General features: G+C 40.7%; 1 protein-coding gene across 14 annotated transcripts in view; it reads right to left on the reverse strand.

Moving 5' to 3' along the window:
- rimbp2a (RIMS binding protein 2a) overlaps window positions 1-16,030 on the reverse strand; it is an 87,985-nt gene that overhangs the window by 18,458 nt on the left and 53,497 nt on the right. For 9 of the 14 annotated variants that reach the window (XM_082542402.1, XM_082542404.1, XM_082542401.1 and 6 more), the window contains 10 exons: window positions 13,560-13,682; window positions 9,155-9,259; window positions 8,225-8,275; window positions 5,997-6,020; window positions 5,417-5,615; window positions 4,279-4,436; window positions 3,995-4,074; window positions 3,778-3,887; window positions 992-1,810; window positions 749-772 (listed from right to left, as the gene is read on the reverse strand). In XM_082542402.1, coding sequence (XP_082398528.1) covers window positions 749-772; window positions 992-1,810; window positions 3,778-3,887; window positions 3,995-4,074; window positions 4,279-4,436; window positions 5,417-5,615; window positions 5,997-6,020; window positions 8,225-8,275; window positions 9,155-9,259; window positions 13,560-13,682 — 1,693 coding nt within the window. The remainder of the gene's footprint in view (window positions 1-748; window positions 773-991; window positions 1,811-3,777; window positions 3,888-3,994; window positions 4,075-4,278; window positions 4,437-5,416; window positions 5,616-5,996; window positions 6,021-8,224; window positions 8,276-9,154; window positions 9,260-13,559; window positions 13,683-16,030) is intronic. The other 5 variants (XM_082542395.1, XM_082542398.1, XM_082542396.1 and 2 more) reach the window with 2 other exon arrangements.

Genomic DNA, 16,030 nt, shown 5'->3' on the forward strand with positions numbered 1-16,030 from the left:
ACAATGTCATTTAAGTGTATGGTGAGTTTTTGCACAACACTAATATTTCCTAACCCAAGATGATTGTCAGATAAATCAAAATGAAATTTTTATTTTTATTTTTATATACAGACCTATATTTTTAGGTCTGTATTCCTTATATATGCTATTCTACTATAACCATTCAGTAATCTTTGGAAGAGATGAAAACTTTAAGGGTTGCCCCGAGATATACACTGCTGTCTCCACATGCAGAGAGCCTGATTAGAGCTCAGCATTTCTTTTTTCTGATCTCTTTGAAACATGCACAACTGCATTCGAGCAGAAGCAAATGCACACTGATAGAAAATGGTCATTTCAGTGAGCAGTGGAGGGGCACCGCTTTATATAGAACTGGCTATGTCAGGCTAGGCTATAGGCTGAGGAAATGACTCATCGTAATTATTGATCATATCTCATGCTGCTCTGGTATTCTCTAATTAGTGAAGTGCACTGTGCAGCAAACTTGGGCAAAATTGCATACAAATTTGGTTTCGAACAACAAATTGTGCATTTTCAAAGGACATGTAATGACAGACTTGTTTTTAAAAGGTTTTCAATCTCAGAACCAGAATAAGATGCCATTTTGCCCACATTTCATAATAAACTGCATATGCTGAACAACATGGCACAGTCATCCTCCCTGCAAAATGTGTCAGAGCACTAATGACATCCCTTAGGTTTAGTGCTTGAATATATGGGAAACCAACCCCTCAAGCTTTGTTCTGACCTGTTCTGCAAAATGGTGTTGGACCTAGACAAAATACAATACACAACAACGACATGGTAAAGAAATGTGACGCTATACTATTCTAGAGCAGAGTACAATAACATTAGAATTCATATTACAGTACATGATCTTGCATATGAGAGTTAAACTAAGATTCTTAGAAGCATGTGAAAGTAATCGCCAGCTATTAAGCTGTGCATTATTGATACAGTATCTCTGTGGATAATAATAAACCTTTCTGACCTGCTGCCTGAGTGCAAAACTCCACGCCGGCTTCCTTCCTCTCTCTCTGCTCCAGCGGCAGTTGCCACGGCACCTGGTGGGGCTGCGCCACCACCGTCACTTTGTAAACTGTCAGGGGCTTCAGGTTGTGGAACCGTAGTCTATACCTTCCCGGTTTTACCGCTGCGTGCTCTACCCCGTCTAAGAACACAGTGTGAGCATAGTTGCTGTTGCTAGGCAACCAAGAGAGCTCGGCAGTGTCACGCTGAATGTCATCGACGCGCAGACCGCACGGCGCCACCACCACATTGGCTCCCACTAGCAAGGTGCAGCGCAGCTCATCTGACAAGCCCCGGTCTGTGACACTCTGCACTGACACACGGTGGACGCAGCCGTCCAGGTCCAGCTTCTCCAGCAAACACTTGGTCCGACCACCGTATGGTATATTGGCACGAAGCTCCCCATCTACTAACACATTGTAGCTAGAGATGTTCCCCCAGCCCAAAGGCACTAGTGGAGGCTCCCAGGCCACGATGACACTCCGTGCCAGCTGCTTGATCAAGGTGATCTTTCTGGGGTAAGGCACAACGTCTTCCGCCAGGTCCTCAGGATCCAAGGCCCCACCTGTCCCATTGCTACAGGGAACCAAAGCGTTTGCTGAGCTCAGAAGGCCATCCTGGGAGGCACCTCCATCCACAGCCATCAAGGCTAGGGATGTGTGCTCAAGTGAGCTGAGATCTTCCCCTGCGTCTCCAGCCTGAATGCCTGGTTTTTCCTTGTCCTGGACAAACTCCACAAAGTTGGAAGGAACAAGTCCTCTTTGGCCATCCAGCAGCTCCCCTGTCAAGCATAAACAAGTACAGACACAAAGGTAGAAAATAACAGAAATATGTTATTCATTTTTTAAATTGATATTTCTAGTTAAAAAGAATAAAAGTAGATAACAGAAAATCCTGCTACTATTTAATAAATGTCTCTTTAGGAAAAACTTTCTGTTTTGATGCCACCTGTAAGTGTTAAAATTAGGCTTCTCTCACAACACAAAGACAAAAGCAAAGCAATAACTTAAACACATAAATCGGTGAGAGCTTCTTCTTTTTTTTAACCTGCAAGGTGAGAATGAGTCACTGAGTGAGAGGTGGAAGATATGTAAACATACAGCATGTTCTATTCCCTAAGATGTAAGATTCCCCACGGGTTCTCTGATGCCATCTTTCATACTCCAACACACAACTTAGAAAACACTCCTTTCAACATTTCTAAGGACCTCAGCGTTTGAACATTTCCAGGAGCACCCCAGAGTACGTAGATGCTGCGGTCAATGCAGAAAAAAAAAGAAAGAAAAGAAAGTGCTTAGATTTGCAGTGTAGTTTTTCCCCCAAGGCAATAAGTTTGTCTTCAACAAAGCTCCCTATCATCTCGTCCTTCAATCCCTTTTTCCACAGAGGCCTGGGGGGCCTTAAGACCATCTTGGTGTGTCTCTACAAGTGTATCTGAGCGAGTGTGTTTGTTGTTTATGTGTGCTGATGATTAAGCTGAGCCCTGCTGGATTAGTCATCAAACTAAGAGACCAAGGTCCCCATCCTGACAACAGCTTGGTATGCAGCCCAAGTCGCCCCTCCTGTGTGGTAAATACAGGGACCGTCTGCAATACCATGCAATCTGACTGCACACAGCTAATGAATCACAGGGCTTTCTATGACGGTCTGTGCTGGCTGCAGGATTGCTAGCAAGGGGGATTAGGATTGCCTCTGATGGAGAAGCCTTCATAATTATAAAGAGATTATACAGAGAGTGAGTCCAGCCACCAGTTATGAAAAAGTGTCGGGAAACTTTTCTTCATGACACCACGCACTGACTAAGTGGAAGTCACGCGATGAAAGTAGCCAACTAGTATGTATGACGGACTTATTCTATATCAGGGTGACAAAGCCTGTCAAGTAGTCCTTGCAGCACGTTTACAAAAATGACTGCATCAGCATTACGTTTAGATTGTGCTGTATCATTACATAACACGACATAATGTAAAGAGACTGCAGGGGCACAAAATGCATCACAGATACAATGTGTCATTCTACACATAAAACATTTTTGCATATACCACTTACTGCACAGTGTGCTGTAGGTGCAATGCAGTAGGGCGATCGTGGCTCAAGAGTTGGCAGTTCGTCTTGTAATCGGAAGGTTGCCGGTTCGAGCCCTGGCTCAGACAGTCTTGGTCGTTGTGTCCTTGGGCAAGACACTTCACCTACCACCTACCAGTGATGGCCAGAGGGGCCGATGGCGCGATGGCGCCTCGCCTCTGTCAGTCTGCCCCAGGGCAGCTGTGGCTACAACTGTAGCTTGCCTTCACCAGTGTATGAATGTGAGAATGAATGAATAGTGGTATTGTAAAGCGCTTTGAGGGGTCCCGAAAAGCGCTATATAAATGCAATCCATTATTATTATTATTATTACTACATGCTACAGTCAAAAACGCCACAGACATAAATACGATGGTGAAAGACAAAACAACTTCAGTGGAGAATAAATGCCAGCTGACACACACTACTCGGCATTTTTGTGTCTTTTTTGTGTTTTTGAGACAATACATAATGATGCATACACTTGTTTTCACTGTCAGGCAGCATCAGCAGACAAGCACTCAGGCAAAACTGCAGGCCTGAACAGAAGAAAACCTATCCTCCCAAATAGAAAATTTGTTGCAGTATTTTCAGATTTTTGCCAGAATTTGATTTATCGAGCCAGAAGCACATATCGCCTCACAGACCGCTTCAAATGCTCTATGTGTGTTGTGTACGACTCACCTTCATAGAAGCCATCGTCATCCATGTTTCCATACACATACAGATACTTTCCAGCCACAAGGGGGAGTTCTGCTTCAGGATGCTCATTTGGTCCATCGTAAGGGTTATAACTTGAAGAAAAGAAAGGTTTTTCATTCATTTGTGAAGGAAAATTAAAGATAATGCGCGTTAAAACCCAAAATGAAATTATTTCTGTATTTAAACTTGTCTTATGCACCTATAACGGGCAGTGCAAAGGCGGACCTGGCCTGTGTAGCGAGATTTGGACCTGGGTGATGGGCTGGCCTCATCCTCCATCTATAGATAAATGAGAGGAACAAATTAAAGTGTTATTAGCAGGGATAAGCGACTTTCCTACAGCATATTTAAGAATTAGCAGTTTGCAGCAACTCTTGAACCATTCCTTTTCAAGATATGAATATGTAAGTTAATTATTTAAAAACAATTAACATAATAGGTTATGCATGCATTATTCATGGATGTGGCATCACACAGACCCACCTCTGATGAGGGAAACTGTCGGGGGTGGATGGGGTGGTCCGTTGTCACGGTGCTGGATTTGACAGACAGCAGTTCTGGTGGTTCTCCGTCTCCAGTCTGCGGTGAGCAGGGCAAGAACTGGGATATCAGCAGCGGCGTGTCTGCCGCACTCTCATCACCTGGGAGACATTGATTTCCATAGCAAATAAAGAGTAACTGCCTTTTCCTTCCACAACCATTTCGCGCTCTTTGGAGCAAAACCATTGATCTCCTGCGGGTACAGCTAACACCCTTCATTTGGAAGGCTACTCCACCCCTATCAGCCCATCCTATTGGCAAAACAGACTTAAAAAAAATGCAGAAAACACAAAACGGAATTCCCTGAAGAAATTAACGATACGTAAACAACACAGATCAAGTGCATCACTGCGTTCTTGTGGTTTGTATGTAATATTATGCATTAGCACAAAAACATCAGTGAATTCTGCCCGAAGTGAAGAGACAGATAAAACAGGATTTTCAGCACTTCAAAGACCTTTGGTTTGTGCCAGACTGTATAAATCTACATCACTGATACGGCTCTATTTGCTGTATCTGCAGGTTGCACTGTGTTGTTAGAATACTAATGTGTTAAATTACATTCGTGTCGTACATCAGGCTTGTGATCAAGGGCAGATATTGATCATGAATAAGCACCGTCTCCATTAATGGTATCCACCTCTGGTTTGCAGTGAGTGGGTCCAGCTGTAATGTGAGCTGTCTGGGGATTAGATCACTAATTATCATTTTATCTGATCATAACCCTTTTAAGCACTAATAATTTCGCAGATGCTTTTATCTGGAGAGCACATGTGTTTTTAGAATAGTTAGACCCCACTAATATTTAACCCTGCTAGTCTACAGTTTTATATCACCACTTTATATTACACAGTTACATTAATACTCACAGAACCACACTCACACTCAAGTAAACACATAAAACCGCTCAGCTAAAACTGAGGAAAGTAGTAATCAGAGAAAAATAAATAAATAAATAAAAATCAGGGACTGACTTTCTAAGACTTTTGATTTGTTTTGATATGTCCCCGTTCCCCAGCCTCATAATTGCCTTTATGGCTCAATGTGTTTCATACAAAGCTGCCTGTGAGGTGAGACTCACCTGTCTCTGGTTGGGCTTCGAATCTGACCTGCGAGAGTTTCTTCTGTGGTGAGGGCGGGATCTGGGATGCAGAGGTGGTATTACTTTTAGGGATATTCACAGGTTCCGACTGGAGGCGGAAATTCAGCAGCTCTTTGGACAGCTGGTGAAAGTGTTCACTGTGTGACCGGCATTCCTGCTCCAGGTCACGAACCTTGACCTTTGGCAGTTAAGAAAAAAGAGCAGTAAGGATTGTGAAGACTGAGAGGAAAAAAAAAAGAATGAGAGGTGAAAGGTGATTATTCTTCTGGGCTTTGGCACTATATAATTTTGAATGTCTAGCAATCTAATCTAAACACGTGGAAGTGTAGAGTCATTTACTGATATGGTTAAATCGTGATAACCAAGCCTGAGCACTCCATGAAGTTATATCATAGACATGCTATCAGAGGAAGGCCTAGAGGGGAAAGCGTGAATATACATATAATCACTTTTGGTGATACAGAATATAATTTTGGTTTCACAGGTTTGCAATTAAAGGAAAATTCGAAGAGGAAAGAAAGGGTGATGTAACTAACTAATCAGGGATGAAAATAAATACCTGAAACATTCTGTCCTTATTGTTCTGTTCAGACAAAATGTGGAAATCAGAAGTAGTAAGTAAAGAAAGGGAAAAAAATGCAAAAAGAACCAATCGTTAATAAAAGCAAACAGAAGGGGAACCAATGAGAACACAAATGTATTTATGAGTCGACAAAAAAATAAGACAAATGTGTTTGTCAAACTGAAATGGACTCCTAAGCACAAAAACACAGAGTGGAAAACATATGGGGATTTCACACCTACAGACAGCACAACTATGCTTTCCCTCCTGTGGCCATATTTGCCCATAACTATAGAGAAACGCGCCTGTGAAAGAGACCAACTGATTCAGGGATTTCTAGGAAGAGATCTCCTTGACAGAGTTTCAATTTCTCTGACCAAACTGTTTTTTCTGAGCCAAACTCAGTCTGCTTGCTCAGTAAAATCGTATTAGAGCGCTCCAGATGGATAATAACGTGACCTCATATGAGCCGCACACAAAGGAGTCTGCGACGTATTCTCGTAGCAAAAGGATTTAAAGTAAGACGAGAAAATAATTGTGAGTAGAGGTCTGTGATGAAACAGCGGGTCAACGATTACCATCCGGGGGGGGGCGCGACGTGAAGCGTCAATGCAACGCGTGACAACGCAACTACTAAACAGAAGCGTTTGGAGCGCTATAACAAAAGCAGCCTGAATAAGAAGATAGAAATGTGACCGCAAGCACAAAGGATACGCTATTGTCTGACTAGTCTGATGTATGAGTCACAATCTGGTGTGGAGTACTGGAAAAAACTACACAATAGTGTAGCCAAGCAGATAAGTGTTTTGCTGGAAGAGAGACGGGGGGGAACTTACTTATGGGACTTCATTAGAAGAGAGTCCAGAACCCCAACGGTACCCATGTGTCATAAGTTCAAGTTTAGAATAAACTTGCGTCGTATGGCTCCACATTAAAACTCTGCTTGTCCACCCACGCAGCTGTTTTCAATTAGCCTGATTAGACGTCGTTGAAGGCCTACGTAGGCGTGTGCAGACGGTGCCTTTTTTTAACATCTCTCTTAATGTGTTGCCAGTTTAAATGCACTAGTTAGTCCAAGAAACGTCACTTTTCAATTTACTTAATTTAAATAATTTCCTGCGTCTCTGCGTTCGATTTCAGGCTCAGCAGAGGTGATTACTGAAGATGGTGTGGGTGTGAGTCACGCAGTTAAACTAATACATTCGTTTGACAAATATACCTCGCTTATTTTATTTTAGCCCCAAATGTAGAATGGCTCTGAGGATGGCAGTGTTGGTTGATGTTAGCCCAGGATAAAATATCTAAAGAACTGCACTGGAAACAGACATTTAAAAAAAAAAAAAAAAACTGCTGGGGTGAAGATTTAAAAAAAAAAACAACCTTCAAGTTTCTGCATTTACACAATTGAATGTTGGAAAGAAAAACTCTATATTGTGTCTTGCAACATCAAAGGTGTGCGCTTTCATCTCCTTTTTGATGTCAGATTGTGAGCTTTTGATTAGCTAACATTTCCTCCCAGTTACGTTTATATCGCAGCTTGTTGCTTTGGCATGTTCTTGACAGACAGTAGATCGCTCTTTGCATTTACATTTGGACTGAGATGTTTTTCAAAATGACCTCAGAAAAATCTCAGTTTTAGCAAACACCCTACGTGTGGGCATAGCCTAAAATTCTCACTTTTAGAGCCCAGCGTTGGACATTTTGACATACAGTACTTTTAATATATCAGACAATTAATATAGCTTGCTGTGCAGTTGTTATACTATAAAACAATCGAAGAAGTCTCCACACTGCACCCATAGATATGATATGTACAATCAAGATTACTGGCCTTAGTTTATAATTTAACACTCCACTATCTCATTTAAATATGGCCACTTCCTGCTCCAGAAAAGAAGATGGAAATAACCATAAAGCTAAAACTGAAGCTAAAAGTTCAAGGCTAGTTCAAAGCACTGGGTGCTGTAGTAGAGCCAGACAGGATGTTTTACAGCAGCTAACTTGATACATAGACAAGCTTCGAGTCTTTTCCATATGTTCCAAAAAGGAGAGCTTCATCACCAACTTATCCATGTTTCCCCTTATTTCATCTGGAAAACTGACCCAATACTACATGAACCATCTTAAGGATGTGTTTTGATTCGCCTGGTTAAAACAGAAAGCTCCACTATGTTTAAGAAACACAGCAATCCAGGAAACATAAGGGTTTGTTCAGCTTACTGTACCTCTAACAGGTGTACTGCTTCCTCATGCTCTTGGTCAGTTTGAACCCAAGCCTGCAGAGAACACACAGAAACACACAATGACAGCTGACACTGTGATCACGGTCCATGAGGTAGAATAGACAGTACACAGCTGACATACTGTCAACGCAATACCCTGGCGGATGCTCACTGGTTCATCAAACAGAGCTGGTACTTGAAGAGATGCCTACTTCTGATGGTACAGCTCCAATAAAAAGCAACTGGCTTATTTTAGGACATGTTAGTGTCCAAGTACTGGCTGTTAAAAGGCAGTGAAATTAAACCCACTCTTGAGCGACTGTGCAAATCAATTTGTCTCAGTTTGAATGATCTGCATCTTTGAACATTAATGATTCTCTTTTGAACAAACATCAATGCAAAAATGGGACCAAAATGAGACGAACAAACCTCACAGACATCCGAGAAAGAGACACTTTTCATCATGTTAAACTTGTGGTCTAATCCAGAAGGTATTTGATATTATTTCAGTCATCATCATAGGAAGGAAACAGTAAGCAGGAACACATGCGCACATGTATATCCTTTTTTTTACGAAATATCAAAAAAGAATAAAACAACCACAACAGGTCAGATCTTCATGCTGCAAGATATTTGTAATGTGTACAAATATATCAGCAACTACAAACGCAGCATTTTTAGCCGTGTTCTTCATCACACGATCAAAGGGACCATGGCTGCATTTGTAATCACATCTGCTGATTTTGGGGCGGGCTATATGAGGTATCTGTATTTTCTGATACAATAGCAGTGATTCAGCATAAAGTGGCTCAAGACACATCATTATCCAAACAAAGACCTTTGGCATAAATTCACTACACAAAAGTTGATAACCAAGGAGGGATTCTGCCAAAAGTATTAAAAGAATAGACTTAAAGCGGTTTTTAAACATACCTTTTGCAATTGATTGATCTCCTTCTGCTTGGTGTGAAGGGCCACCAAGGCTTGCTCATGCTCTGTCTGCAACTGTTGCTTTAGCTCTACAGCCTCATGCATATGCTAGGAAGAAACAGAGGAAGCAGAAGGAGGAGAGATTATTTCCAACACTACTGCAAAAATAATAAATTACCCAGCTGCAATCTTTTGTTGAAAACAGTATTCTCACGTTTCAATGTCATCGAGTAAATCTATTCTCTCTACCACTCTGGCAAGAGCTTTTGAGGAATCTGAGCCCTGTCCACCTGATTTAGCGACATTGCATCCATTTCTGAGGAAAAATGAGGACTGCTTGGAAAAATAGGAATAGCCACAGTGTTGTTGCATCAGCTTCAGTGTAATAAATCCCACAAATTGAAGTGAAGCATTGCCTAATCCTCAAAGATTAAACCAAGCAATTCATTTGAAAGGTTGCCAAGAGTTGGATAAAAATATTAATACCAATTACCACCTAGTTTATCTAAGGCTGAAGTGGAAGAAAACAGCTTGCTTCTATATGACAGTTTAGAGATCTGCCAACTAGCAGCCCGTTAAGCTTAGTAATTAGCACATTATATGTTGGTTGTTTAAAGTTTAAAGATTTTGCACCCTCACATACGATGTCACTTAAGAGGCAAGGTACATGAAGAGAAGAGCATTAAGTAACACTGGCTTCTGTAACATATATATCTCTGGCACCAAACATACTCTATAGTCTGCACTGACTTACACAAAGCTGTCACGCATAGTCGCTCCTGATCCAAATCTACCCTTTGCCAAATTAGCCAAGTCATGACTGTACAGTATCTATGCATGAAGTCACAACCAGCTGCCACATCTTGCAGAAACAGAATTAAGGCCATAGGATGTCTCTGTGAGCTTAAGAAGAAAAGACAGCTTAGAAAGCTCTGACATTCATATTTTTTTCCCTGTTCTTTCTCCCTTGAAAAAAGAAAATCTTCTTTACCTCCGGGAGTGGCTTCGAGGTGTCCTGAGCAGCCAGTCGCTGCTTTGCATAATCATGGAGAAGCTCTAAGCTGCAGAGGACCGGGGTAGCTGAGAGGCTGTCACTGGAGCCTTAGTGAAACTGCTTTTTTAACCCTTGCTTTTTCACACGGGAACCAATGGTCACGCCTGCATTTAAACACCTCGTTTTGTCATTTTAAAAAGATCTGCGATCTTTCACTTTATCTGCTTTGGTTAACTTATTACAATTTCAAACAGCTCCAACCCTTGGACTACTGCAGAGTTATCCAAGGTCTACACTGCTTGATGTGGACTCGAGGCCTTGAAAAGTTGACTAAGACTGGATTGAAACAGCAAAAGAAAGATGCTGACTTATTAGAGACAGGAATCAAAACAGACTCTATTTAACTGGGCATTAAAAGCACGTGACATCAGGCACCTGGAAAAAAAAATGCAACTGACTGCCTATAAAACTCATGACGTCTTATGAACTGACTTAAAATTATTGTCAAAAACTTCAGGCTTGACCTGATATTTGCTGTTGAGAAGTTTCAGACTTTATTTGGAGCTAATGCTTTGGCTGTTCCTCGGGACAGTCTCACTTGTCAACATCCATAAACTGGTTGTGTCTCTACTGAATGAGGAGGAAGACACTGGCAAATTAAAAACATCTGTCAACAGTATACCAAAACAAAAGCCAGGAGGTCCCCAAAATCCAACTGGAAGATAAATCACGGCCTGATAATGGTCAGCTCTCCATCACATTACTATAGTCACGCTATAATTCTATACTATATACTATACTATAATACTATAATTCACAATTTTTAAGACTACACTCTGGATTTACCTCTGTTGACACACATACATGTCTAACAAAGGTCTGATGTCACTGCAGATTATTAGTTTATATGTTTGTTCTCATTTCTAATCCTGTCCCTTCTGATCACTGCCAATGAAAATCTTACCATCTTAAACTCTGTTTTGTAAGTGTAACATGAGCCATGGCCACAGATAAGAAAAAAAACTACTAAATACAATATAGTGGGGTTTTTTCTTTTTAAAAAAAATCTGTTTCCTAGTTAAATTGGTTGCTCGCTTTAACCTCTTAGGACCTGACGTCCACATATGTGGACATCACATTTTGGGTTATTTAGACCAAAATACTCAATTTTGCTCTGCAAGGGCCTGATATCCACTTACGGGGACATTATACTGCTACTGTTCTATCGCAGTTTTAAACGAATATCCTCATATGTGGCTCTTATTTTTCTTAAAAACAAAAATAAGGTAAAAAAAAAAAATCTGGTAATTCTTTGTTTTTACATTCATTGGGTCCCAATATGCCCAAATATCAAAGAAAAATCAAAAATGCATGTCGTGGAAGAGTTCGGGTCTTAGGAGGTTAAAGACGGCAGTGTTTGATCCTCTGTATGTTTGCTCACAGAGAAATTAACAGTCTCTCATTTTTATAGTAGTTCCATTGTAATGGATACACAGAATAGTAACCAAAGATCCTGAAAAAACAAATTATGTGAAAATTATAAATTGATTTGCACGACATTGAATGAAATGAGGAAAACATGACTTAGTACTCTGTGGAGAAACCCTTGTTGGCAAGCACAGCAGCATTTCTTGTAGTTGGTTACCAGGTTTCCAAACATCGCAGGGCTAAGAGATCATGACCTTGAAGTTTTCCTTCTTTACCCACTCCTATGGTACCTCGGTGGTATGGTTTGGGTCACTACCATGCTGAAAGATCCATCCACAACCCATCTTTAGTGTTCTTGCTGTCTAAGTTCTCATCCAAGATTTCGTGGTACGAGGCCCAAACCACTGGCCCCTAAATGTGGTAAAGTTGTCTTGCACCCTCTGGAGAAAAACGTCCCAAAAGAATATGTTTCCACCTCCGTGTATGGCAAACAAGTTGATGCCAAAGAGCTTGATTTTGGGTTCATCTCTCCACAGCACTGCCTCCCAAGCCTTCTCTGGATCATTTAGATGTTCACTGGCAAACTTAAGTCGGGCCTGTACATGTGGCCTTGAGCAGGGGGACCTTACAGTTGCTTCAAGACTTTAATCCATTATGCCAAAGTGTGTTACCATTGGTGTCCTCGGTGACTGTGGTCTCAACTGCCTTTAGAATATTAACAAACACCTCCGATGTAGTTTTGGTCTGATCCACCACCTTTCTCACGATCATTCTCATCAGGATCTTGCATGGAGCTCCAGACCCAAACACAGCCAATCGGTGAGAGCCAGAATTCAGGCTGGGTTGAAGAGGATCAAATGTCTATTCTTTTCTGGATAATTGGTTGATATTCTGTCTGCCTGCATTAACACTGAACTACCATAAAAATTGGAGACTTTTCATTTCTTTGTAAGTGAGCAAACTCACAAATTCAGCAGGGGATCAAATAATTATTTCCTCCCACCTTGTGTTCTAACTTGTATACCAGACTTTGACCAAAACAAACAACAAAAAGAAAACTTTTGTTATCAGATTATATGATTAAAAATAACACAGACAGTGCTGCATCTCATTAGTTTTGAACCAGGTCTTTTTCTGTTCTTTCACACTGTGTTTCTACCATCTCTGCTTTCTCCACCCACATTATCCTGTGTAATTTTCTCTAAATTATTTCTTTGTCTCCATAATCAATGCACAATGAGAAAGTGACAAAGCTTTCTCTGCTGTATCGGGGAGCTGGTCAGTTTTTCTCATGCGGGTACATTTCGCTCTCAAATATCCTGACAGACACACAATCGATAGGAGATGCAGGGAGGCGAGGATTTGTAATGAGAGTCCCTCTCGCAGTGCAGCGAGACTGTGTCTGATTACTATTGGCAGACCAGAACACAATAAAGAAAACAGCCTTTCCATGAAGCCGGTGACACTACACCTCATGTATTGCCTCAGTTTCCTTCTCAGGTTTTCTGAGGACACAAATGCATGGGAAATGGGAATATTTCCGAAAGAGTGACAGTAAAACTGGGCCTGAAAAATCAGTTATCGTGACTGGTGTGAGGACTACTGAAGTGAACACATGTTGGACTATGAAGAAGATGGGAATGCTGGAGAAATGGAGTGAGATGGATTGATATAATGGAGAAAAAGAAGCAAGAAAAGGTGGTTTAGGCTTGGGTCATCACATCTTCTACTCATAGGTACAACAGGTGTGTGGTTGACTTTGCAGATTGTTTAGTGGTCTGTTGAACTAAATTTAGACTTAAATAAATGCACAGAAACTGAATAATAATTACAGGTAATTACATCTGAAATCTGTGCGAAAAGTAGGTAAGACAATAAAATTTATACAAGAAATGAGTTAAATCTTTAGTCCAGGGGTTTATGTGTGGTCAAATAGCACAGAGGAACTCAAATCTGATATTATTAAGGCAAAAAAATTTGTCCCACCTTTAAAACGTGTTCCAGGTTATCCACTTTTTCCTGGAGTTGGCTCCTCTGCTCCTGGGCCACGTCTCTCTCCTGACTCACTACAGCAAAAGTCTGTCTCAGCCGATCATAGTCGGATTGCACCTGCAAGAATTCGAATCATGAATTGAGCACAGACACAACGAAGGGATAGATGAGAAACAAGCGAAGGTTAAGTGGATTGTTAAAACATGAATTTGAATAACTGTGGGTGGAAAAGAAAAAAAGGTCAGCAGCAAAAGAGGCAAAGAGAAAACCACAACAAAGCGAAGAAAGAAAACACTTTAATTGCGTCGTCGTTGTTTTACTTGAAGAGTCTCAAAATGCAGTCTGTTTTATAAAGAGCAAAACAAGCATGCAATTTTTATGAGGTTTGTTCTTGCAGCAGACCTACTTTTCACATTTATGAATAGAGGCTGCATTTTTGTGGCTCGAGGGTTGATTGAGAGTTCACAGTTTGAAGAGAAATTAATCAGCACATTTTCATTTAGCGTTGATGAGACAGCGTTGCTGACTTGAGCATTTCTGCCGCTCGTCTCTTCATCGGTCAGAGGCCTTGAGCTAAGCCGGTTCCTCAAAGGTCTGAGCTGAACCACACCTATCATCTCGTTAATTAGCATGAGATGAGAGACACAATAGATAAGCTTACTCACAAAAATAACATTTAGAAGTACATCAAAGATACATGCGGCTTAACACGGATGAATATTTCTATTTTATCTAATCATTTTATTTAGAGATCAATTGTGTCACTGCTGATGTTACTAATTAAACCAGACAAGCAAAGGAGTTGTTTTTTATTCAACATTCTTTGCTTAACATTTCGATTTAATGAGTTATATGTCTGATATTTCTTAAAAACTCAGTCGCTAAAAGAAAAGTTACCACTAACGACTCTGAGCAATCAAAATAACACTGCTTCTGTGATAAACATAAAATAGTTAAGTTGATCAGTTCTCTCTAATCTATCAAAGATCCTACGAAGCAAATGCAATTTATGTACTCTGATTCTCTAATCACATCCCCCGTCTTGTTTCCCGTCTCTTCATTTCTTACTCTCAGCTTCTGTCGTTCTCTTCTCCCCTTGTCATTAATTCACTATCTATTTATGCACACGTAAATACATTTTCACTGTGCCTTTGTCTTAATTGCCCTTACAAGCCAGTCACACTCAGTTATACAGTATATGTGGCAGGACTGCACACACATTTGCCCCACTTTCTTTTCATCTCCGTGGCCACCTTGTCGGTGAACAGATGGCATCGTTTTCTGTGACACTTTGGAGCAAAAGCTCTGAGCTGAGTCCCTGGACACATGTCAGATCTGTCCCCTCTGTGAAAGTCACAATTAGCGCCAGAGCAGCTAATCGCCTACCATCACAAACGGTCACTGTCTCTCTTTATGGGTCTGTGTGCATGCGTATGTATCAGTATGTGAAGTCAGGAAACCAGGGAGCCAGCATTAGTAAAAGCACAATATTAGGAAAGGGAAAGTAGCAGTAGTGTGTGTGTGTGTGTGTGTGTGTGTGTGTGTGTGTGTGTGTGTGTGTGTATACAACACATCACAAGTTTTGAGCAAACCCTTTTTTCTGTTTATTTTGCTAGAAAAATCGGAGATAGGTGCAGCAATTAATTGAAACACGTCCAAACATACGTGGAAATACAGTAGATAAGAGTTTGCACAATCCTAATGAGGTTAAAGTCAATAGTTGGTATGACTGTGTTTATTCTTTAGCACAGCTTAAACTGTCTTAGGTGAGCTTTCTAGTGATTTCTTCAAGCAGTCTTCAGGAATAGTTCTCCAGGCTTCTTCTTCAAGCTATTCTTTGAATGCTGGCGTCTGGTTCTGTTCTTTGTCAAGATGATCCCACAATGCTTCAATAACAGCTCCAAGGAGGTCAATCCATGACTGATAATATTCATTTGTGTGTTTTTCTATTCAGGTGTTTTACTTTTTTCCTTTTAATGCATTGACACTGTGTTCAGGATCATTGTCATGCTGAAAAATTAAGCTGTAGCTAATTAAATGCTTTTGAAGGTGGACCAAAATCTGACACATTTTGAATTGTAGGCCCAAACCATGAGAGAGCTTCCATTGTGTTTTCCTTGCTTAAGAATGGTGTCTTAATAGCCATTCTTCCACTGAGACCATTTCTGTCTGGTATATGTGTTATTTTCTTTTGTAGATTGACCTAAAGAAATTAGTGAATGAAACCAGCCAGGAACGAGGACAGGACTGAAAGTGAGTGAAAAAGAAGCCAATGTCCAATGAAAAACAGACCTTCAGAAACCCTGAAGAACTATTGCTCAAGAACAATTATATAATTGAAAGCAAAACATTAAAAAAAAAACAATTGTGGCTCAACACTGTTAATATTTGGAAATCAATCTGATATATTGATCCGACAAGATGGACAAGTTCCGTCGTTTGACTGCTCCTTTTTCTCAAAGCCA

This window comes from Aulonocara stuartgranti, assembly GCF_965226115.1.
Source record: "Aulonocara stuartgranti genome assembly, chromosome: 7".
NCBI classification, from domain to species: Eukaryota; Metazoa; Chordata; class Actinopteri; order Cichliformes; family Cichlidae; genus Aulonocara; species Aulonocara stuartgranti.